Source organism: Agelaius phoeniceus, chromosome 11 (genome assembly GCF_051311805.1).
Source record: "Agelaius phoeniceus isolate bAgePho1 chromosome 11, bAgePho1.hap1, whole genome shotgun sequence".
In the NCBI taxonomy this organism is placed as follows: Eukaryota; Metazoa; Chordata; class Aves; order Passeriformes; family Icteridae; genus Agelaius; species Agelaius phoeniceus.
Window position 1 is genome coordinate 23103095 of NC_135275.1, and position 23547 is coordinate 23126641.

General features: G+C 43.4%; 1 protein-coding gene and 1 long non-coding RNA gene across 9 annotated transcripts in view; one reads left to right on the top strand and one right to left on the bottom strand.

Annotated features, from left to right (window-relative positions):
- The window catches only part of TMCC1 (transmembrane and coiled-coil domain family 1), a 74808-nt gene that overhangs the window by 38267 nt on the left and 12994 nt on the right, over nt 1-23547 (bottom strand). For 3 of the 8 annotated variants that reach the window (XM_054640121.2, XM_077184711.1, XM_077184710.1), the window contains exons 3-4: nt 22306-22362; nt 18977-19688 (exon numbers count right to left, since the gene is read on the bottom strand). In XM_054640121.2, coding sequence (XP_054496096.1) covers nt 18977-19522 — 546 coding nt within the window. In that variant the 5' untranslated portion in view covers nt 19523-19688; nt 22306-22362. Of the gene's footprint in view, nt 1-5303; nt 5358-18976; nt 19932-22305; nt 22363-23547 lie in introns of those variants that run through there. The other 5 variants (XM_077184715.1, XM_077184713.1, XM_077184712.1 and 2 more) reach the window with 4 other exon arrangements.
- LOC129124924 (uncharacterized) lies at nt 7206-15214 on the top strand. The gene is made up of 2 exons (XR_008534918.2): nt 7206-7378; nt 11544-15214. It is a non-coding gene; the product is annotated as an uncharacterized LOC129124924 (long non-coding RNA).

Here is a 23547-nt window from a genome sequence, read left to right on the forward strand (position 1 = left end):
CAAGAAAGGAATGCTGACCTCCCTATTCGAATACCAGTTGATCTCAGGGGAGATCCAAACCGTGTCTCAAGTTAGGAAAAAAACAAAACAAACAAACAAACCCAACAGCAAAACCAACCAACCAAACACCCAAAATCAAAAAGCCATTTTGCTCCTTTACTCTTCCTGTCCATAAGAATAGCTTGCTGTAAGGTGAGCAAGTCAGCTCCCTCCACTTTGGGAACACTGAGCAAATATGACTGAAAGAACAGGCAAACCCCATCTTTGAACAACCAAAACCCTGTGAATGAAACCTCCACCTCTTCTCTGCTCAAGCACGACTGTTCACAATTAATCTCTGATAAGAATTATTTTGGAGGCCATTGTCACATTCTTCGTCACAAGAGGGAGACCTAAACTGGATATCCTGTAAATGTTAAGAACTAACTCCTTTTGCACCATTATTTCATTTCCCCTGAACTTCCAAGGCCCTCCACCAGCATAAGGGCGTTTCTGTCCCTTCTGGAAAGGACCTAGTTTACATGTGCACCTTTATCACTGACTGTCACATCCAGAACAGAAAGACTTGCAAAACGAGAGCAGAATTTTCTCTGCCCCTGAAGAAATACTGGCTGAGGAAACAGCCAACTGGTTTGTCACAAGGAATTGAGGGGGAAGGGGAAAAGTCTACACAAGCCAAAATCTCTACAAAGAACTCCTAAAGGTAACTACTTCAGAGTAAAGATGCCAACACTTGTAATGCTTCTTTTGATCCCTGATGGGAGGAAATTCCAATTGTTACTGCCATCCAGCCCCCCCCCCCGTAAGCACCTATTACAAAGTATGATGATCTTCTGTAAACTGCCATAAGCTGCAGAATTTCAATATTACAAAGAAAGACGCATTTATGTAAGCTGAATTCCCCTATAGTCTGTGTTTACAGCTTTATACATTGTAAAATATTTGGCAATGAGCCATTACATGCAATTTGTCAGACCTCCAGCTGGAATGGATAGGGCTGATTCTCTGGATTATTAGTAATGCTTTCTTCACAAAGAGAAGTTCCCAAATCCTACCTCTAACATCTCTGCAAGTGTAGTTTTACAGACCCTGTTAATTACCAATGTGAAATATGCTTCAAGTCTATTTTACTTCCTCACTGTCATGGCAATCATGGAGCTGTTACACTGACATAGAACAAACTCCTCAGGAAACCTGATATTCCAACTTGTTCAATCAGAGCACTAGAAGCCCATTTTCCTTTCGTAAGATGAATGTAATATCTCTGTAACATTTTCCCACATATTCCTCTGAGCAAGATGATGCAGCAGAAGCTTCTTGAGAAACCATTATACCTAGAAAAGTTCACAGCACTTCTAGTCACTCATTCCAAACCAGCACAGCCAGCAATGCTTAGAGACCTGTTTGCACATTGCCACCTCTCAGCTTTGTGTAGACAAGCCTTTTGCCCTGTACACCATGCAAAATATCTGCAAGAACAGATTCAAACCCAAGTAATGTGAGGAGCAATACACTGCAAGGCCCCAATTGGCTTGTATGTAACAGGGCACTCAAATGGCCAACACAAGCCAATCTAATGCTACCTTTCCTTGAGAAGCAACAGGAAAATTCTGAATAACTGCCCTTGCACTGACTGGGAGAAGTTCATCCCCTGCACGACCCAAGCAAGGGCACACGCCTGAGTTAGGGTGAGGTGTGCCTGGGACAGAACTGCAGCACACCACAAAGGCTGCAATGACAGTGAGCAGCCTTCTATCAGATGCCCTCAGCAGTAAGTTGCATCACATCTATCAAGAGAAAAAGGTTAATTTAAAGGTAATCCACTTAGCTACCAATGTGGTAACAAATATGTCCTTGTAGCTCAGATGGTCTCATTAGATCCAACTACCCCAGTGGCCTTGCTCAGCCACGGGTACAACAATGCCATTCCAGTTTCACGAGCAGGGCAAATTTGAAGAGCCACAGGGAAACCGCATGCCTGCTGCTGTGTTAAACATGAGAATCATGTTGATGCAGAAAATTTCCAAATCTTCCTCTTACTTTTAACTTTTCCTCATTATTAAGTGTGGGCAAGCTACACCAGATATCTCTCCAAGGACAGTTTCACCGAGAACTCTGTGAGAGCTATTACTCGGTAGTGAACAGATAGACTCTATCCTGTTGTATCTGCCCAACACCACAGGCAACTCAAGAGCTAAGAGACCCGAGGAAGGGCAACACTGCAGGAAGAGCTAAGAGACCTGGGGGGCAACACTGCAGGAAGAAGTTTGTTTACCTGTGTGAGCGACAAGGAGAAATGCAGCCTGTGCTGTCAAACACAGTCACCCCCTGTCACCTTCACACAGGCAAGCTTCTTTTAGCCCAGCTATTCCCACGCTATAGCACACTGAAGTTCCTCTCCCATAAATAAGCTCCACACACACCAGTGGCAACACAGAGACAGTTCAGATGCTGATAAATCCAGATTGAACTTGGGAGCAAAAGAGTTTGGCCTGAAATTATTAATATTTTAATGTGCTGGATAAATGAATGGAGTAGCAATCACAGTTCACAAAAATTACTTCTTTTTGGCTTTTTCTTTCTTTAAATCGAACTTAACTACTTGGCTCACTGGAATCTTTCCCAGGAAATGAGTACCTTTTGAAAAAGGGGATGCATGACAACTTAGGAAAACATCCTCAAATAGAGTTCAATTTGTCTCCATTATTCTCTTTTCATAAACCCAGCTAAAACATCTGAAAAAATTCAAGTTGTGTAACAGCTAGATACAGTTTTGTACGATCACCCCAACAGTGAGGGACTTCTCCAAATGCAACACATCAGCAACTGCACTTCTTGAGATCTTGGGTGACAGTAACTGCAGGGCCTCCAAGGGCTTCCAAACAGTACAAGATAGAGAGCAGTTTGAATCAAAATACTCTGAAAACACCTTGGATACTTAAGGAGGAAGGGAAAACAAAAAAGAAGAAAAAAAGGAAAAAAAAAAAAAAAAAAAGAAAATAAAAAAGGCATGGAGACCTCCCACAGAACCAGAAGATGACAAAGGGAACAAACCAAATTTAGCCAGGGGAAACTGGTTATCAAATGCAAACATTTCATAAATTAAGATACAGTTAAGTGCTTATACAGCCCTTTCCAGAACAATATTTTAAAACTGGATAGCCATTAGGAAAATAAGAGAAAGGCATTAACCTCATTCATAGGTGGAAGATAGAGACTGGGAAAACTGAAATGATTTGATGGAAGCCATTCATTGCAAATAGCCCCGCAGAAAACCAGATCTTGGAGATTAAAGCCTGGATCATGAGACCATATTTCTCCTTCCTCCATGAAGTCCTGCTTTTTCTTTGCTCAAGTTTTATAAGCACCGGTGGCAGCATTTTTCAGTTTGCAGCTCTCAAATCTGCACATTCTATTTGAAGCCTCCACCATTAAATGTGGTTAGAAACTGCAATTTTGACCTTGCAGCTGCATAACACAGGCACACCAATAATAATGCCCAATTTCACACAAGAAGTGGTCACACCCTGGGAGCAGGTGCTCCAGGTCCTACAAAAGCATTTGCCAACTCTGAAGTGTAAGTCACCATCCGTACAAGAACCGAGGTTTTCACAGAATAAACACTAATAAAGTTACGGTTTATTTTTATACAGTCTGGCAGTGATTGCATTTCAGCTGATAAAGGTATCAGCAAAATCATACATATTTTCTATGCTTTCCTTTCAAAAGACCAAAGATGGTTTTAGCACCATTTGCCTCTCTTCCACCAAGGTGTCCAACACACAGGGACTTCCCAGTCCCATCTAAAGCACAGTGAGGAGACAGGGAGATGCAGTTCTCATCCTACATCCAAACTGAGATAAGCATAATCCCTTCCAATTGTTCACACAACTACACTTTTTGTTTTGGTAAACACAGACCAAGCTCTCATTTTCTCCTTCAGTTCACTATACTATAAGAGCTGCACAACTTTTACAATTAAAACAGAGAAATCAAGAGTATATCAGGGCCAGACAATTGTATAAAGTAGGTTTGACACAATCAGAGCTAATGCAGTGCAAGACACAATTGTGTCAGACAACACAAAAATGGACAGAGCCAGAAAAACAAATTGGTGACAAATCAGTGAAAACATTTTTCCAAATCACCCTGCCCACCGAGAAAAACAAGGATTAAAAATGGAGTTATCCAAATGAGTTCATTTTAAACTATTTTGGCTGCCCTACATAAATAAAGCTTAGATACAAAGTTCATTACTAACTAGATCAAGTCTCTTTTGAGGGGAAGATTAAACTCCGAAGTGTCTGCGGAGACTTCTACTGCTTGCAGACACAGCTTGACACATAAAAAGGCAAACCCCTAAAAGATGCAAGTTTCAGTTTTCCCTGAAATGGCCACATCAAGATGAGGAGGTAGTAAAGAAAATTACAAATTAATTAGAAAGATAGCACATTATTGCAAAGCTGTAGCTTTTCCCAAGACAGTTTGCAGGATGCGAATTCTGACCCATTTTAAATGCTGATGACAGCATTTTAGAATTCTGATGACTGCATTTTAAAACCTTTACAAATACACAAAAGGCAGTGGGAGGGATAGAGAAGAACAGCTTAAATGTAAAGTGAAAGTTCAGCTTGCCTCCTAAGAGTCCAATACTGTAACTCCTATGTCCAGAGTCAATTCTGCTCACTGGGAAGGGTGTACAGATGGGGCTGTGCTCACAGCTCTAGAACGGTTCATACCTGCAGCGTCCTACACAGACTCACTTTTATTCATGGATGGATTTTTCCAAATGTTTTTGCAACTACACGCATTGGATTCAGTGACAATCTGCAAGACTACTTGGATTAACTATTCTCTCTCTTAAGGCAGATTCCTGAAACGAATTCGAACACTTTCAATTAATAAACAGCAGAAGCTATACACGGCAGCTCCTTTGTTCTGAAGCCCCGTGTTGCCAGTGAGGGTTACGGAGCCTGCACAGGGCAGGGCGTGCTCCCCCGTCCCTGCAGGTATGCCGCTGGGACGGCTCACACCGCTAAGCACCTTCTGCCCAGGACAAAGCACACGTGTGAGCGCTCTCACAGGCACCTCTCGGGCACACCCGTTAGTTCCGCTGCCCCCTCTCGCGTATGCCCGGCCCAGCGTGGAGGCTGCGCTGACCCCCAAAGCCGGCACCGCTGCGGTACCAGCGGCCCCGGCGGACCCCCGCCCGCCCGAGCCTTTGTGTCCGTGCGGACGCGAACAAAGGCGGAGGGGCTCCTCGCCCGGGCGCGGCTCTGCGGGGCCCCGCGGCTCGCACCCACCTTCGAGAGCTGCCTGCGCAGGCTGAAGCGCTGCACCATGGTCCGCCGCGGGGCCGGGCAGCGCGGGGCCGGCAGCGCGGGGCGCGGCGGGCGAGGGGCGGCAGCCGGCGGCGCTCAGCGGGGGCTGCGCATTCTCGGCCGCCGGGGCCGGCACCGTGTCCTGGCCCAGCGCTGCCCCGAGGAGCCCGGCGCTGGGCCGGGCCGGGCCGTACAGGAAAGAACAAGACCGGGCAGGGTAGTGCGGGGCGCGGCGCGGCGCTCCCGCCTGCCGCTGCGGGAGGCGGGTACAGACACACCCGGCACCGCCCCGGCACCGCCCCGGCACCGCCCCGGCACCGCCCCGGCACCGCCCCGGCACCGCCCCGGCACCGCCCCGGCACCGCCCCGCCGCCGGCAAGGCCCGGCCCTGCGGGGCTCAGGCGAGCGCCGCGCCCGCCCCGGGGCCCCCCTGAAGGGCGAGCCCGTCCCAGCGCTCCCGCCGAGCCACACCGGACGCGGGCCCGCGCAGCTCCCGCTGCATTAGCACACTGTGGCACGAGAGTATCAGCTCAGAAGACCCCGTTGCAATCACTAGAAAATAATTCAAGAAAGTATTTCTCCCTCCCCGCCATAAATATGCAATAAACATGTGTGATAAAACAGGTACACTTGCAGTTCTTCAAATGCCGTGACAAGAGTGGCTTTCGGAGCCTGAAAGTGTTCTTCCTCCGCTCACAGCACTGGTGAGTGAGGGACACAGCCCAATCTTGCAGAACAGGGGATTGCAGGGTTCTAACCTCGCTTTGCAGCAATGCTCCGAGGGGCTGCAGGAGTCCAGCAGGCAGGACAGACACAGTGCCAGCCTGTGCGGTGCAGAGGGGGCAGCGCTCGGGCAGCTGCCAGGATGTTCATACACGAAGGAGGTAAACCAAAAACCCCAAACACAATGAGGAGCTCAAAATCTCTGGAAACAAGCCTGTTTCTGAAGTAGTCCTGTCTCACCATTTTAGTTTTGGACTTCTTAGGATTTTATTTCCAAATCATTTTGTAATTGCCTCTTGCACGCAATAGAAAGGCTTCCTTTGTGCACTGCACTGAAATGGCCATGGCTTGATCACTCCAGTACACGGTGTTACCTACACAGAAAAATAGTTTCTCAGTAACTATCCACAAAACTACTGGATAAGGAACAGCTCCCATGCCAGCGCATGTCCCTGATGAGTCTTGACTCAGTATCAGTGCTGGATTATCCAGGACTGTGCGTCTCACTAGCACTCTCCTCAGACCTTAGCTTCACTGGGTACCAACTACTGGCACAGTGGCTAAAAGGGATCCCGTTGCATGCTTCAGCTAGGACAAATCTGGGGCTCCAGACTGCACAATATGTATGGTTATGGTGTGTACCTGGCTGTTAGGAGTCAGCTGTGCATTGACTCCATATAAAACCCCTCCCAATGGCAGGTACTAGGTAAGTACGGATTACTACCATGCATGATTGTATAGTCTTGTAAAAAAGGAAGGTATATTAGGCCAGAATATTTGCCTTGTTAAGGAAAATGTTTCTAGCCTATTTTTAAGGTCATCAAGTGATCTGGACACTAGAGATAGAAAAGACATTTGCAGTTGGGCCATGGTTATGAGAACAGTCAGTGTGGTTCCTTAAAAAGACCTTGAAGGGAAAGTTATAAGAAGATTAAACAGAGGTGTTTATTTTATAACTGTCATTCTAAAGTAACATCAATAGATGCATCCTTCAGCACTGAAATCCCAGCTGTGAAATGAGAGCAGGATTCAGTAGCATTCTGCCCAGTCAGGGGTAACTCAGAGGTATTGAATGCAGACATGTTCTGTACAGGGAAAGTATTCCCTGACAGAACTTGGACTCCTTTTCATAATGCTCTCCTTTTTTTGGAATATACGGAAAGTACACCACCCAGTTACCAGGCCTCAGTTTTGTGATGACCCTGGAGAGCTGACAGTACAGAAAACAAAAAGGACTGGGACTCTAGAAGCACTTCCTTGTACTGGCAGAGAAGACACCAGATGCTATGGGGATTCTGCATCTAGCAGCTGCATCCTCCTCCTCCCTGAACTGGGTCAGTATTTCTTGTTCTGCAGTTTGGCTATATTCAGAAGCCTCATGCACACCGTTCAACGCCTCCTGCAGAAAATCCATACCACCACCTTGAACAGCTGTGCGCCAGGGAAAGCTCATGTGCCTACTGCTGCAGAGACCAAAAGGACAAGTGCGTGTGAGATGAGAATGAGAGCGTGAGTGTAAGAGTGAGTGAGATGGCGTGGGAGCGCGAGAGAGTGTGAGTGTGCGCACATACGCAGTCAGTCAGTGATGCGGTGTGGGAGTCCACCGTAGCACTGGAGTAAACACTGGAGCCTGGACAGCCAGCTGGTCACCTTATCTGCTGCACCCAAACCTCCCTGCTTCCATGCTGCCTGACAGCAGATACCAATGGCTCTGGGTAATCAGCCTCTCACCCGCAGGGCTGGGTGCCCAAGGTGCTGAGGACTACCCACCGTCCTGCACCTGGGACACAGAGGGCCTCATTTCCTCCACAGACACTCAGCTCTCCCTTCCCCAATAGGCTCCTGTGGCTCAGTCTGGGTCACAGAGATACAGATAAGAAATGGAGCCAGCTTGGCTGGGAAATAATCCACATCAGACGGAGATGGGACTGCCAGATTAGCAGAATTGATGGTAGCAACATTCTCCTTTGTCTCTGGAGCCAAGGCCTCACATTCAGCATTTCCAAACTGATGCTTACGATCTTCACAGTTAATTAATGGCTCCTGGTCTCAACATACCCCTTAGTCCCCTGTTGCTGGGCTATTGTCACTTCTTTTCCTAATATTACCTTCCTACAGCACTTATTTCCTGTGCAATAGCTTAATTGGTGAATTCTTCTGTTTTTATCCAGGAACATGATGGAGAAAAAGCAAGATTTCAGTAAAAGGCACCAAATTTTATTTTCAAATTTAAAATGAACTTGACATAATGAACTAGTGCCTCTGCCTGATACCCTTTCATGAGGACACAAAACACAATTAGAATTAATCTTTGGTACAAAATATCGTGTAAATAATTTTCTTTTTTAAAATGCTCAGTAAAGAAGATAATTATTTGTTTTAATATCCCTCTCATGGAGGTCTTCTACAGCTTTTTACTTGTATATCAAATACAGAGTTGTTAGCAGTTTTTAAAAAAATTATCTTTTAGAACCATATAAAGCTAGAAGAAATATGTATGTATAAATGCTACATCAATGCTTGACACATGTAAATGAACAGGAAGGGATCTTCCTGATAACCTCTTACAGAGGGACCTTTTAAGATAACCAACAGGAGAGACATTTTCTTATTGCAGAAGGTTTGAAAGATTAAAATTTCATATTTTGAAACCTACACGTTCTCAGGATAAACCCTTTCAAGTTATTTTACATGTATTTCAAAATAAAACACTTAAAGACGCCTCAGTGCTCTGGATTCACGGCAGTGAGCCCCAGTCTCAGCAGGTATGGGCTGCTGTAGGTCTTTCTGAGCTCCCCCCTCGTATCAGAGTCCCCCGCTCCACGGCGCGGCCCCGCGGCGCCCCCTGCGGGCCGGAGCGCCGCTGTGCGGCCCGAGCGCCCGGGAGCGCCCGGGCAGGGGCAGACCCGCCGCACCTGCGGCAAACACGGCACTACCGCCGCACCTGCACCTCTTCCTGTCACTGACCGGGGTGGCACTTCACAGACCATCTCCTTCCACCCTGCTGCTGTGGGCAGGGATACCTTCCACTAGCCCAGGTTACTCCAAGCCTCAGCTAACCTTACAATGAACACTTCCAGATTCGGGGTATATCAAAGCCCTTCACATTTAAAAATCACCAGAAACTCACATATTTAAAAGATGCCATGTACTCCTAAGAAAATTCTCAACAAGTTCACAAACTAAGTTGATTGAGAGGAAAAAGAAACCTACGTCCCCCACTGCAGCACAGGCTGCAGCCACCATCAGCACGACTTTGCCTTTCTCAGTCCCGAACACTGCTAACCCAGGCCTCCATGTCTGCTTTACGTTAGGCAGTCTTGCTTTGGGTAAAACTCACCTGTCCTGCCCACACTCAGCACTCACAGAAAGTGGGACACGGGCATAGCGTTGCACTGCTTAGAGTAAAAATTATTTCCGTTTTTTCAGGGACCATATTTCTGTTCCTGGCCAGCACCGGTTTGCTGCTCGAGTACAGCAGATTTCCACTTCTCACCAGGAAAGTCACAGCATTCCCATAGTTGTAAAATATTTGAACATGTCCCAGTAAAATATCCTTCCTTCCTGCACACCATTTGGAACTGAGAGATTAGATTAGCTCTTTTATTCAGGACTTCCACCTGCAAACTGCACAAGGCAGATAAACACACCCAGTGGTGCCACAACCCTGCCTAATCCTAACACCCTGGCAGAGTGTCATGGTACCACTCAACATCTCTCCTCCCTGCCGCCCGCTTCCTATATGGGTGGGCCACTGCAAAGCAAAAGCCCAGGTTTTATTATTTTAACATTAATTTCCAACTAAATTACACTTAAAATTTCTACATAACTGTTTCAGAAAGCACTCATGACAAGTTTGCAAAAAGGATGACAAATAAGATATATATCACAGTCAAATCTACAATTAGAAATAGCTTAAAATGTTTTGGAGTTGCCATGAAATTTGATACTAGCACCGTAACTATCATAGACAGTGTTGGTACAGTGAATCACAGGCAAACAAAGCATTTGTCACTTTGGTGATATCCCCGCAGTTAAACACCATGAGGATAAAGATGGTGCAGCCCCTTTCCCAATGGCTCAAAATCATGATTTTACTGAAATTGACCCCAATCCTAAGAGAGATTTGGGGATGATGTTGGATGGTATTCTACCGTGGAAGATGCAGACCAGTCAAAAGCATCGATGACACATCTGCAGTGGCTCTGCTACCTGCTGCAGCACGCACCTGTCTCCAGAGCTTGCTCTATCATGGCTGAATACGTCAGCAGAAGATGTAGCACTGAGTTTTAACAGCACTGCCTAGAGAAGGTTACATTTTTAGCCTTAGAATTGAGTAACCAAGTAACCTCCCAGGGAAGGACACTAGTTGTTGACAACTTGAAGTGATAACACCTCCACCTTGCCCAGAACAACAGCACGAACTGTAGGACCTGAGGAACACTGGAAGGGTGACTGTAAACGGAGAGGAGGGATTATAAAATAAGTGTGTGCATAACATTTTAACACCAATAATACTTTTCCTTCTGTAAAAAAATAGATCTGGACTAATAATGATGAGACCCTTCAGATTTCAGTTATACTGAAATTCTTGGCTCTTCCCATACAGAGTGTGTGTGTCTGTGTGTGTATCCTTTGCCCACAAGACTTTGAGCCTAATGCCCCTCTCTGCTGCACAAAGGTCACTGCTCCCAGAGAGGGAAAACAGTGCCAGCTGCAGAATGGGCTTCTGGGGCAATTAAGCAACCGAAGACTAATTTCTGAGCTTGTGAAATAACCCTTAGCCTACTCCTGACCTGTCTCAACTTGCAATTAAGCCACCCCAGTGATCTGCCAGTATCTTATCTTGCTGCAAGACACAAACAATGCAACCCTATCACCCTGCACTGCACAAACGCTGGGCTGGCTTTTCCACTGGGAGCAGAGTGGCCCAGGCACACGGGAGTCAGAGCTGCCCTGGACACAATGACACAACCCTGTTCAGATATGCTGGGAGCCTGAATCTGCAGCTCCAGGGGTCTACAGGGCCACTTTTAAGAAAGAAGTAAATTCCTGCTGTCCTGAAATGCTCTTTGTGCACTGTCTATCAAGGTTCTTGTACACCTGGCTGTCAGGATAGCCCCTGCTTCACCCTCCCAAAAGAGTACAAGTTCTCCCTTCACAGGAACTGTGCAAGTTGGTGCTGGCTGAACATGATTCAACTGCAGATGCTGAAAGTGAAATAATTTTTAGCATTTCCAGTCCCTTACGGCCAAAACTACAAATATTTTACTTCAATCAGTTACAAAAAAAAAAAAAATTACCAAATGCTCACCACCAATGTAAGCTGAACTGGAGAGCCAACACTAGAGTATGGTGCTAAGATTGCTTGTTCTTTGGGGAAATGGGCTAAAGCCAAAGTCATCTTTTAGAGATCCAGGACATACTGTTCACAGCCACAGTAGACTTTCCACATGGTTGTAATGTTATAAAAAACTCTTATCTTCTCCTTTTTCACAGGTGGTTCTCCTAGGTGTATTGCATGGTGTTTAGGACAGAAGAATTTGCAAAAATTATCTGGCAAATAAGTTACCACTAAGACTATTTACAGCTGGAGAGAAACTTCATTCTTTCACAACTGTGCTACATATACTGAAAGGATGGCACCTTGCTGTCTTGTTTATGCTATCATGCAGTGTGCAGACCAGTGTGAACACTTGGAAGGAGTCACTGTAAGTAATTAAGAAAAGCAAGCTTATTGCTGGTAGGTTTGTGATACCCATAGGATCTACTCTATCTGGAAAATATTGATGCAGCTGCAAGTTGAAGACTGTAAACTTATGCCAAAAGTATATGCAGGAATTTTCTAAAATGTGGACATTAACAGAATATATATTTAAGTTGATAACCAAAACCCAAAGATATTTGAAATATTTATGAAAACTTATTGTCAAAACTGACAAGTGGATGAGGACATGTGAAGTTCTGTCAGGATACAGGAGGACTGAAGTGAGTGGAGCCTTGAAAAGCTGCTCTATGAGAATCCCACTGCAGGACAGTAAATCCTTTCTCTCATCATTCCTGCAGCCCTAAGACAAACAAATGGCAACCAGAAAATGTCTGGGCCTACGGAGGCAAAAAGCTGCAAATCCACCAAACGGCTTCATACTAAATTAATCCAAGTTGGTCTGTCTTCTCAGTGATGCCAGAAGGTGTCAGCCAAGGGCTTCCACCAAACATTCCAAACCAATTTCCTGTCCAGAATCCAGACTGAGTAACGCGACCTTACTACAGCCATGCTCCAACACCAACACTGGTGTCATGCCCAGGTGACAGCAAATCATACAGGGATCTTCATGGCAAAAATCACAGTGAGGTTCCACAAGGCCAGGTGCTGGGTCCTGCATGTGGGTCACAGGCATGGATAAAAGTTCATGTGGATACAACTGCTCACCAAAGTACCAATAATTTCATATCTCTCAAACATCAATATTGTTCTGGTCTTGACACATAATTAATTACCTCACAAAAAGCTCTGTAAGTACATGAGACCCAAATGAGATCCGTGCAGGCTCAGCCATTTTCAAACAACCACAATCCCAATTTTCTCAGCTCAGTGGGTTGCCTCTACAAGAAAAGATCTATGAAAAAATATTTAGATTGCTTGAAATAAAAGCCCAAGTGAAGTATCTCAGTAAGATTTTAATTATTAAACTTTCAATGCTATGACAATCTCATTTCTCAGCTTCTATACAAAGCCTAACAACATGTGGCAGGATTATTACACATGCAAATATATGTAAATGAGGTATTCAGAAAAATCTGATCTGTTGTTTTGGGATAACATTTGCCCTTCTATTTCAACAACAAACTAAAAAAACAGACATGTAACAATACTGTGAACTAAAAACATTTTGTGTGCAGAGGATTATTAAGAATTTATTATCCTTTACACTACAAAATACTCAATGTCCTTCATTCCTAATGAAAGTGGAGGACACCTCAGCACCACAGAATCAGGCTCATCCAAAACTTATTATTCTGAATAACCATACAAACACAAGGTCAACCTATTAACAGGCAAAGTTACAACACCACCAGAGTTTTCCACCTTTACCTGAAAGGCACTATCACAGCCCTTGCTAAACTCTGACAGTTGCTCCAGGCTTAACCTCGTTCTTCACATAAACCAGTGCTTAAAGCAGAGATTGTATTATGCTTCTGTTGTATGGTAAGAGAACCTCTAAATTCTCTGAACGGCCTGAGCAGGCAGCTCTGCTGCCTCCGTGAGCCCCAGCGCCAAGGCAGTAACACTGCAACCCGGCCCCAGCACCCAGGGTCCAACCTTGGCCCAGGGACTTTGCAGAATTGACAAGAAATAAAGACTCCTCTCTCCAAAACTTTGCAGCATCCACACATAAAACATTGGCAGGGGAAAAAAATACCAACACCTAACCAACCCAAACCCCCACTTCAGTTAACAATACAACATTTTGAGGACATCACCCTCCTAAGCTTTCTGGCACAGTGTTTAGTGGGGGAGGTTGTGTGTGTGTGTGTAATGGGGTTATAGACATGAAAAGGAAAGTGTAGGTGTATCTAATCAGGAGACAGCTGGAAACTGACCCTGCCATGTGAAATAAGCAGGCTGGGGAAAGAGGAAGCTCCTGAAAAAGGAAGCGTGAGGCCTAAGAAGACATCTCACATGCCAGAAACCGAGGATCTGGAGTGAAAGACACACATTGGCTACACCTATTTTTAAAAATGCAACATAAATGACAAAATGGTGCCCAGCACATGAAGAAAGAGGACTTCCATCTGGTTCATATAGCTGGAACAAAGACACCAGGAAAAAAAGGGGTGGAAAAACAGTAATGCGATAGGAGCTTTCAGAAGTTTAAAAAGTCCAAGACAAAAGAAAGGCAAGACAAACTAATATCAATACCATATCTTGCACACATCTTTTCCTTGCACACAGTACTCTGCACGTGACTCAGGAAGAAGGGGACTCTGAGGAGCTGGCTGGAAAACTCAGCTCCTAGAGCTTCCCTCCTCTGAGCCCTGCCCTTCCACAGCTGCCCCATGATGGGCACCTGAGTTTCTTAGTATTCCATGGAATTTAATTACAAAATTTCCTTTTGCACTTTTGCAATTTACCTCGTGGACATGGCCAAGCTGATAAGGGTTTTTTCCTTTTCCAAAGGAAAAGTATCTGTGTTCAGAGATAGCACTACTGCTAAAAAGCAAATGTAACAGCATTGAGCAGGACCAACCCAACAAGAAAATAAATCACAAGCTTTAGCCAAGCTCAACACAGCATTTTTGTAGGCAATGTTAGGCATAAACTCCTATCACTGTGCAGCCTTGCACAGAAAGATGACGCTCAGGGCTTGACTCCACAAAACATGGTAGATATGGAAATAGCCCAGATGTGTTTAACAGGTCTTTAAGCTTCAGTAGTAAGCAAGACTGAAGCACGTGGGCTCCTGCTCATCCATGCCTGACAAAACAGTTCTGCAACAGGTAACGCTCCTGCCGTTCCAATAAGAAGCACTGACAATTTCACGGCCACCCACAAAAGCATATAGAATAATGCTCTGATAAAATAAGCCGCTGATAAAATATAATGAAGGCTAATTTCTCAGCAATCCAAGTCTGATGATATCCTTCATCTACTCATAGTAAAACCTTCAGCAGTCATAGTCAAATCTTAAAAGCAGGAAGGGTGCATGGCACACAAGGGTGTGCAGAACCTGCAGCTCCCTGAGACCTTCACGTCTCACTTCAACAGCCTAGTGAGCAGGTACAGAGCATGTGAAGCAAACAAAATGTTCACTACTCTTCCTAACTGTCTGAATAGATCTGAATACTGGGAGAAAAATAATGAAAGAAAGGAAAGGAGAGCAGGAATTCCTGCCACAAGAGCAGTGCCAGCACAGTGACACAGGTGACATCAAGGCATGGGCACAGGCCTGTGCAGTTCAACACCCGTTACCTGACAGGGCAGAGGAGTCCCAGAACCACTGGCACACATCCAACACCAACGGGAACAAGCTGTGTCACGACACGGGGAGGTACCAGCAAAGCAAACAATGACAGAAGACAGGAACCAGAAAACAGAGTTATATTGCTTGACTACAAATCCTATGTTACATAGTTCTTGTCATAATTAAATCACAACTTTTCCATTCTGTGAGTTGTTTCTCTGTTCCTTGTAGCTTGTATAGCCCATATGTTCACAACAGATGGATCAATGCTGTAGCTCAGTGACATTTTTCTAATTATAGATGGATTTATGAAATTCTTAAATAATTTTGAAGAAAATACTCTCTGCTGAGGGACAGTGAGTCAGTGTAGCATCATTGTCAACAGCAAACACCAAAACTAAGGAAGTGAAATTGCTGTGGCTTTATTAAAAGGAAAAGGTCAAAAATTTATTTAAAAGATAACATCACAAAAAGCTGAAGGAGACAAATAGGCAAAGTGTTGAGAAAGTGAGCACAGACCAACAAAAAAAGTTAAGTGAAAGTCAGATGCAGTGACAATCCATACAGGCTTGGTATAACTTGGGGGTCCAGAGGTCTCTCAACCTCGATGAGTGAACATTATCTGCCAGACACTTCAAAAAAATGATTTCTATTTCTTAAGCTTCATTATGTAATCTAGTCTCAGTGAGGCTAAATAAAATAGGAGAACTTAGGGTTAAATTAATACTGTGTGAAACAACTTCAATACCTCATAACTTAAAGACAGTGTTTAAAGTTTGAATTTACATCAAACTTTAAGTTTGCTCTAATGACTTCAGATTTTTCCTGGTTCTTTACTGATTCTCATTTGAAGTGTGTTGCAAATAATTTTCCAATACAAATTGTTGAATGAAGAGTTACTTTTTGCAACTTAACAACTCATTAATTTATAGTCATAAATTCCAGCAGCGCAGCAGCCTGAATGCTAAGCTGGCTTCTCCAATGAAAACAGCACTGACATCTGTTATAAGGGTGATTTACCAAATGACTGCATTATGCTTTACTGATTTGACAAACCAAGAAGCTCTGCTAATAATCATATCAGTGATTTAAAATTTACATGGAGCTAATTTACAAATACATTACATCTCTATACTGAAAATTCAGTAAAGGCTGCTATATATTATTTAAAGCTGTACAATCATCTGCATTTAACCTGCAAGCTGTCTCCCATTAATTTGTAACTTCAACTGACACAACATATTTTAAACCTGGTACGTACAGACACATGCCATAGCCAAGACAGTATGCCTCAGACTGAAATAACAGCAAGATATTATGTTAATATGGCAAAGACACACAGTGCTTTTCACAGAATATCAGACAACATTCTGTTGTTCTCTGTGAAAAAAACCCCAACATTTCTATTTTTCAATTTTTACTTTTTGTTTCCTGTGCAAATTAAGTCAAGCATAGTTCATGTGATTTTTACAGCTCCCAACATTACACAGATTGCATAGCAATATTGCAGCAGTCTTGACCTTTCTGGCTCTTGGAGGCATGAGAAGATAGAGATCCCCACATTTGGAAGGCACTGAATAACTCTTCCAACCTCTGTGTCACACTGTGAGATAGTGCTGTTACCTGCTCTCAGGAGAGTAAATGAGGTACACCACCCTGACCTGTGAACATTTCCAGGAAGAGTCCAACTCTCCCGCCCATCGTTCTTCCCTCTCCTACACACTATCTGCTAAAAGACAAAAGGAAGTAACAGAAAAACAGGCACGTGCAACGTGATTTCAGCACAAGGGACTGATACTTGCATCTCCCTCTCGTGTCTCATTCTCCATAGCAGTATTTCCTTGGCCGTGTCACTTTAGACCTACAGTATACATTGTTATTGTCTGTCATAAGATGGTGCAAATATTATAAAGCAGCTAGAAATTCACCAGGCTCTACCAAGGGTGAACTGATCACAGAGGTCTCTGATGGTTTAGTCCCCAAAGGTGGCCTTTCCCCTCTCATTTTGTTTTCTTCTGTCAGACTCCAGTCCCCCTCTCTCACCTCTCCAAGGTGGCGGGGAGAAAGCCTGCGCAGCCGCTCTCCCTCAGGCCACAAGGGCACGGCCAGCAGCACCAAGGATGGCTCCCAGGGGGTGACCCCGTCCCCAGACGCCCTTCTGTACCACGTGCTGCTCCAGAGGAACGGCAGCTTCAGGGTCAAAGTGGCTGCTTCACCAAATCACAGGCCCTTATATGCCAAAAAGTGATTCCTGAACTTGTTCTCATACCTGCAAGATGCTGTAGCAGAATGCTACCAGATTAACAGTCTTCATTTTTCCTGTCACTCCTGCCACGTGACCCCAGTGGTTTCCAAACTCTGCACACTCAATCAGTACAAAATGTTTGAGCATGGACTCCCAATACATGTATGCTTATTTATAAACTATGTATATGTACTACTCGACTATTACAATATGCTTATTTTAAAACATACATAGAAACACAAACTATAAAGGAAAATAAATATAAAAACAAACCAAAAAATATTTCCTTCCTACACTCCAGTGGACTGTCCTACCCACATTCCGCTTTGGAAACCACCAATCCAGGCAAACATTTCATCAGACAAAGCTGCACCAAGGGTCAGCTTTGGGATAAAAGGCTTTTCCCCATATTGCCACATTATTTACCTAATATGCTTCGGCCTGTTCAATCTCCCTGCTCATACATGAAGTAAAGGGAAGACAGTTTGAAATCAACAAACCAGACCTTGCTTTATAAACTTCTGTTGCTGGACTTGGGTACAAACTCAAAAAACTAACAATTTTCCCTAAAATTCTCCTGAAACAAAGATCCTGAGTTCACTCACAATGAAGAGAGAGGCAATATACAAGTAAACCTGAAGCTATTATGAGGTCTCTTTCTCACAACTCTCAATGGCTTGACTAACTGTAAAGTTAATCAGCCCAGGAGAGTGCATGCTTTCCACAACTACTTCATTACTATCTCTGTTGTTGTAACAGTCAGCAAGAGGCAAAAGCTTCAGACACAGCTCCAGGCAGACTCCTCGCAAGAGGAAACAAAGTATATCCAGCCTCCATAGACCCCTTTGTTATTAAGGGCTGTTTTTCAGAGGACTCTCTGAACCAGTTTCCTGAATAAACTAAAATTAGCTAATCAGAAAGCTAGTCTTCCAAAAAGCAAACAACAAAAAAAACCCAAAACACATCAAACTTCAAGAATGCTTCAACTAAATTGATCTGGGAAAGGGGAGAAATGGTAAGACAAATGCTGCTTGCTTTTTGATATCATCAATAGGCTGATAGGCAAACTTTGCAAGAATGTGTCACAGAACGGAGACTGTCATTTCAGTGACTGCTTTTCCCACACAGGCAGGACAAACTGAAGGAGACAGCAGTGATCCCTCAGCAGCAGAGCAGCCAGGATGATCTAAACCACATACAAGCAACCCAGCACTGAGGGGCTGGACAGTAGTGCAGGCTGCAGCCCATGTTCCCAGAGCCTCTCACAGCCTAAAAGACCAACAACACCATCCACTCACACTAGAATTCTTTTCTTTTATAAAATACAAAAGAAAATAAGAAAGGAATTTAAAAAGTCATCTAGGCAAATGGAAGGTTTTCTTGCAGGAACTAGCTAACAGTTGCTAAGAAGGACCACTCTGGCTGCTGCTCAGCCTAACACTCCTTGTTTGACTGAGGTGTGCTATCCAAACAACCTAATACGTTTCAAATGTAGCTCTCATTTCACTGATCAAATACATATAAAATCAGCCACCTGCCATGTGAGAAAATGACTAATGCTTGCATCTTTTAAGCTCTTTGCTTCACCACTGAAGAAGCTTTTGAACACAGCACCATATGAATTTGCTGAAAGAAACCTACTTTTCAAAACAATATTTCAAAGGGCTTAAGAAAACATACAAGGAGATGATAAAGATCAAAGGTAAATTTGAGTAACTTACTGCTGCTGCTGTGGCCTCTTCTCCACCTACATAGATAGAAGAAGCAATCTCCATCACAGACAAGTTTGTGGGAGCATCTGTAGTGGATGATGATCTGGGCCGACCTGACTGAATATCCTGAGCAGACCTTCTGTTGATCTGCGGGCTTCCTTTCGGGGCATCTCCCTTGCCCCACCTGCTGTGCAGGCTGGTCCCTCTCTTCATTTTGGGTGGCACTCTGATCTGCTGAAGCACCCGGTTCAGAGCTGTGGGGTGGGTGGAGACACCATCAATTTCAGCACAGACGCTTTGGCTTTCCAAATCCAGGTCAGGCTCCAGCTCAGCCTGAGCTTGCTGGACATCATGTGGAGAAACAGATGACCTCCTGCGCTGATGCTGGAACAGGTGCTTCAAGCCTTGACCAATGACATTAATGTTCTCCAAAGCATTATGCGTTATTTTGGATAATTTTTGCTCTGATTCATGTTGTTTTTTGGTTTCTTGATCTTGGGATTTGCCTCCAGGATCAGGGTCATCAGACAACTGTTCAGTGCCAGACGGCTCCATTGATGACACCCAAAAAGTTTATTTGACTATTCATACATAAATATGTCCCCTTTCTTTAAAAGGCTTGTGTTTATTTTGAAAATGCCAAGATTGCCAGCCAATTAGGTGTGTAAATGCTTCAAGAGTGACTATACATGCAGCTGTGCCACGGTGATCTCATGCTTATCTAATGTTAAACAAAAGAGTAGTCATTATTATACATCCATGCAGCAAGTGTGGGTTAAAAATCCAATGCACAAAACATGCCATTAACAAAATAAAATGTATCAGTCCTTGGAGCACCCCTCCACGTGGCATTAGTTGCATCTAGGCTGTACGCAGAAGCCAAAGCTTGTGTGAGACAAGTCATTCATTGCCTGGGGGAGAAGTCCAGCACAAAGGGTGTAGGAAAGCAAGAAAGGTAAAAAAGCTGTTCAAAAAGGGGAGAAGCAAGAAGAAACCAGTGGGGTTTTGTTTATTAAGAACAAGCCCATAATAACATCTAACATGAGGTTAAACTTCTGAAAAGCATGTTAGTCAGGCAGAATTAATTTTGCTCTTTAACAAAGATCTGATACTAAGGCCCTAACTTAACAGTATTTAATACATGCAAAAAACCAGAACATTTCCAAATAAGTTATTCATTTCCACATAGTGAGAAATGGCTTATTACAGCCAGCATCCACTGATGGCACTGGAAACTTGATGTGAAAATCTATCTTCAAGCAAGAACAGGCAAGTGAAATGCTGTCAGTTGGCATACTCTTGTTCCACAGCTCTCAGAGGAAACAAGAATGCATTTTGAAAAGTAGATTAAGCAACTAAATCTGCAAGGGATCAGCACCAGGTATGTGCAGTTCAGCCTCTGGCACAGGAACTGCGCATCTGTTCTTAGAGATCTCAACCCGAGTCATTCCCTGGGCTCAGGCAGGACTGGATTATACAACAGTGCAGCTCAGCACTTGCTCATAGCAACAACTATGGGAGAAGGTCAGCAAAGATATGGGGAAGAAAGGGAGGAAGAAAGGAAGGATACAGTAACTGAAAGGGTTTTACATCAGCACCATGAGATCACATGTTTAGAAGCTGACCACTGTTTTCTGCAAGAGAAAACTTTGATTAGGCTTCTATAAATACAGAAATCAGCTCACAAAGGTCTACCTCAATCTTGGCAGAAAGCAGTCTGTGCTTTAGAAAAGTATTATTTGAAACTCAGCATATTTGGGATTTGAGAGTGTTCATTTCTATGCTAGAACAGCTGCAGAAACAGAATGCATTGAGTTTACAACTGGAGTGCTCTAGATTTTGTGCATCTGAAGCCTAACACAATGGGTTAAACAGATATTCCAAAATGCTTTCCAAATTGCCATCCAAAAATATCAGAAGAGCTACCTCTCTCTTTCTTTTTCTCAAGTGTCACTGCTATTAGTTGGAGGGAAGAAGAAACTCAGTACTTACAGAAAGCAGAACACTGGAATCATGCAGGATTTTATCTCTGTGCTTTGAAGATGCTATAAGCATTGAGTGTAAATATACCGGCCAGTTTAATCAGTAACACATTAAATGCAAAGGAATAAACTACATCCAAGAAAAATATATTTACCCACATTCATGCAGCAATTGTGTGGCAGAAGAAAAAAAGATGTGCCAACAACATACCTACATACTTAACACTATCTTAAATGAATTAAAGTGCCTTTCTGTCTAGTAGTGTGCTTTGGCTTTTGAGCTTCCTCTTTCTTAATCTTTTTTTTTCCCCTTCAGGCAACAGGTTTTGCAGAAAGTTAGACTACAGGTCTGCACTCAATTTATGTTTTAGGACAAAAAAATCACAAAAACCAACAGACCAAATGATTCAGTGAACAAAACTCACCATCTAAAAAAGCAAGAGCCCAAAAACTATTTGGCGTATAAAATACAAACCTGACAGCTGACCCATAACTGCCTTTTTCATTTTAGCTAATTCACTCAGCATTTATTTTCAGTCAGGACTCACTGAAGAACTGCAGTTCTTATCTAAGATGATGGGTAAACTCTCCAGCCAGGATCTCTATTCACATTATCACTGGCAATGATGCTGGTCTTAAAGAACACCACCTAAATCTAACTGGAATTCCACGCATTATCTGCAAGAAAAAATTACCCTGCTTAAATTAACCCTATGGCAGTTTACAAACCAACCTGAAACAAACCAGCTCACAGTGAGCTCACAAACAAGATATGACCATTCTGCAACATATTTCTGAAATTATATAGCCTCTCAGAGGTTCCTAATGGGAGCTTTGTAGTCATCTCCTACTTCTATTTCCACAGGATGAGTCTGTTGTGAGCCTGAAATGAGCTTTGCAAATTACACATCTGGTATGAAGATCCTTACAAGTATTTATTTGTTCTAGTATCTACTGCTGTGGAAAAGAATACTCTAAGTGTGAAGAATTGTGAATCTTCAAAATTATTTAGCACACTTATTTGCATTAGGATTCAACTTTTGTGGTCACTTTTGTTTTCTCTACTTACAACCACCTTTATATTCTGTTAGTGGGAGGAAACAATACTTTATACCATAAAGTTCAAAAACATACATTTCTTATTTGTACAAGAATACACTACATCAGGAACAAATTCACAATTACATATACAGCCAACTGAGCAGATGTTACTACATTATTATATCCCAGAACATTCTAATACAGCCCTTCATTTGTGCAATTATTTCCCAGGAGCCCTGGGAAACAAAACAGTTCAAAAGGAAAAACTGGCAAAATCAACATGAGATAATAGTGAAAGGATAAACTTGTACTTGCCTCCATCATTTGCCCTTTAGCATGGCTGACCCACAGCAGTCCCTCCACTGAACAGAACTGCAAGAGAAATTGGGTATGAGATACAATACTGAAAACTGGAGGAAAGATATACATAAACAGCAAAGAAAGAGCATGATTCCAAATTTAAATTTTTTTTTTTTTAGTAATTTTTTTTCCATTGAAATGCAAGCTCCCCTGGAAGCTGTCCTGTTTTAAACTCTTTCAAATAACTGAAGGGATAAAAATATTACTGAAGTTAAAACTGAATCTTACAGAGTTAATCAAGAAGTTCTTGTGAAGGAGCATTTTATGTTGGGGTTTATGGCCACCAGCACAGGCCAAAAGCAGAGGAAGATGCTAGGGCTCCAACCTGCCCCATGTAGATTTTATTTTCTTCTCCTGTTTAGTCATTCTCCATGCTCCCAGCCCAGGTCAAACAGCTGGCTCTGGTGTTCACCTCACAGGAGGTAAAAGCTGTGGGCATTTGGACACTCTTGCACCTGCCACAGCTCATTGCACAGGCAGCTGCTGTCCCCTGGCAGCTCCTGCCTCTCCATTTCTGCAAAAGACCCAAAGGCCAGGTCCTTGCTAGGAGATGACAAGAGCAAAGCTGAGACCAGACACGGTAACCACACTTCTCTAGGCAGCCTCAAGGACTAGTCTGAAACACAGCCAGATCACCCAGATTTTCCAAAGATGATCATTAACTCAATGATCATCTTTGAAAACAGCTCTTGAAAACAGGGAGCACACTATTCTTCAGATGAACACCCCAAGAACTCTGCACTAAAGGGATATTTTGACTGTTTTACTCCACAGCGGATTCCCACCTCCAAGACAGAGAGAAAGGAAGAAAGGGTTACTCTGATCCACTGAAGTGGGATGCTAGAATATGAAGAAAGTGATGACAGCAAATCTTAGGAACTTGGAAAAAAAGAATGAACACATTTTTGAAAAATATCTTCCTATAGAAGAAAATCCATTTCTAAACAATCTTAGTGGAGAACTAATACAATGTGTGAAGTACTGGTCACACGAGGTGTCACTAACAGAACTTCAGTCACACTATTTGTCTACTTTTTTTTAAAGTTTTAATGTTATTTTTTATTCATAGTAACTGTAAGAGCTTTTGTCAGCAAGGTCTTCAGAGACATGACCTACAGCACTACAGGATGACCTACAGCATTACAGGACCTGCAGATCAGCAGCTGCTTTTGGCTGCCATAGTTCAGAGTCTGTGTC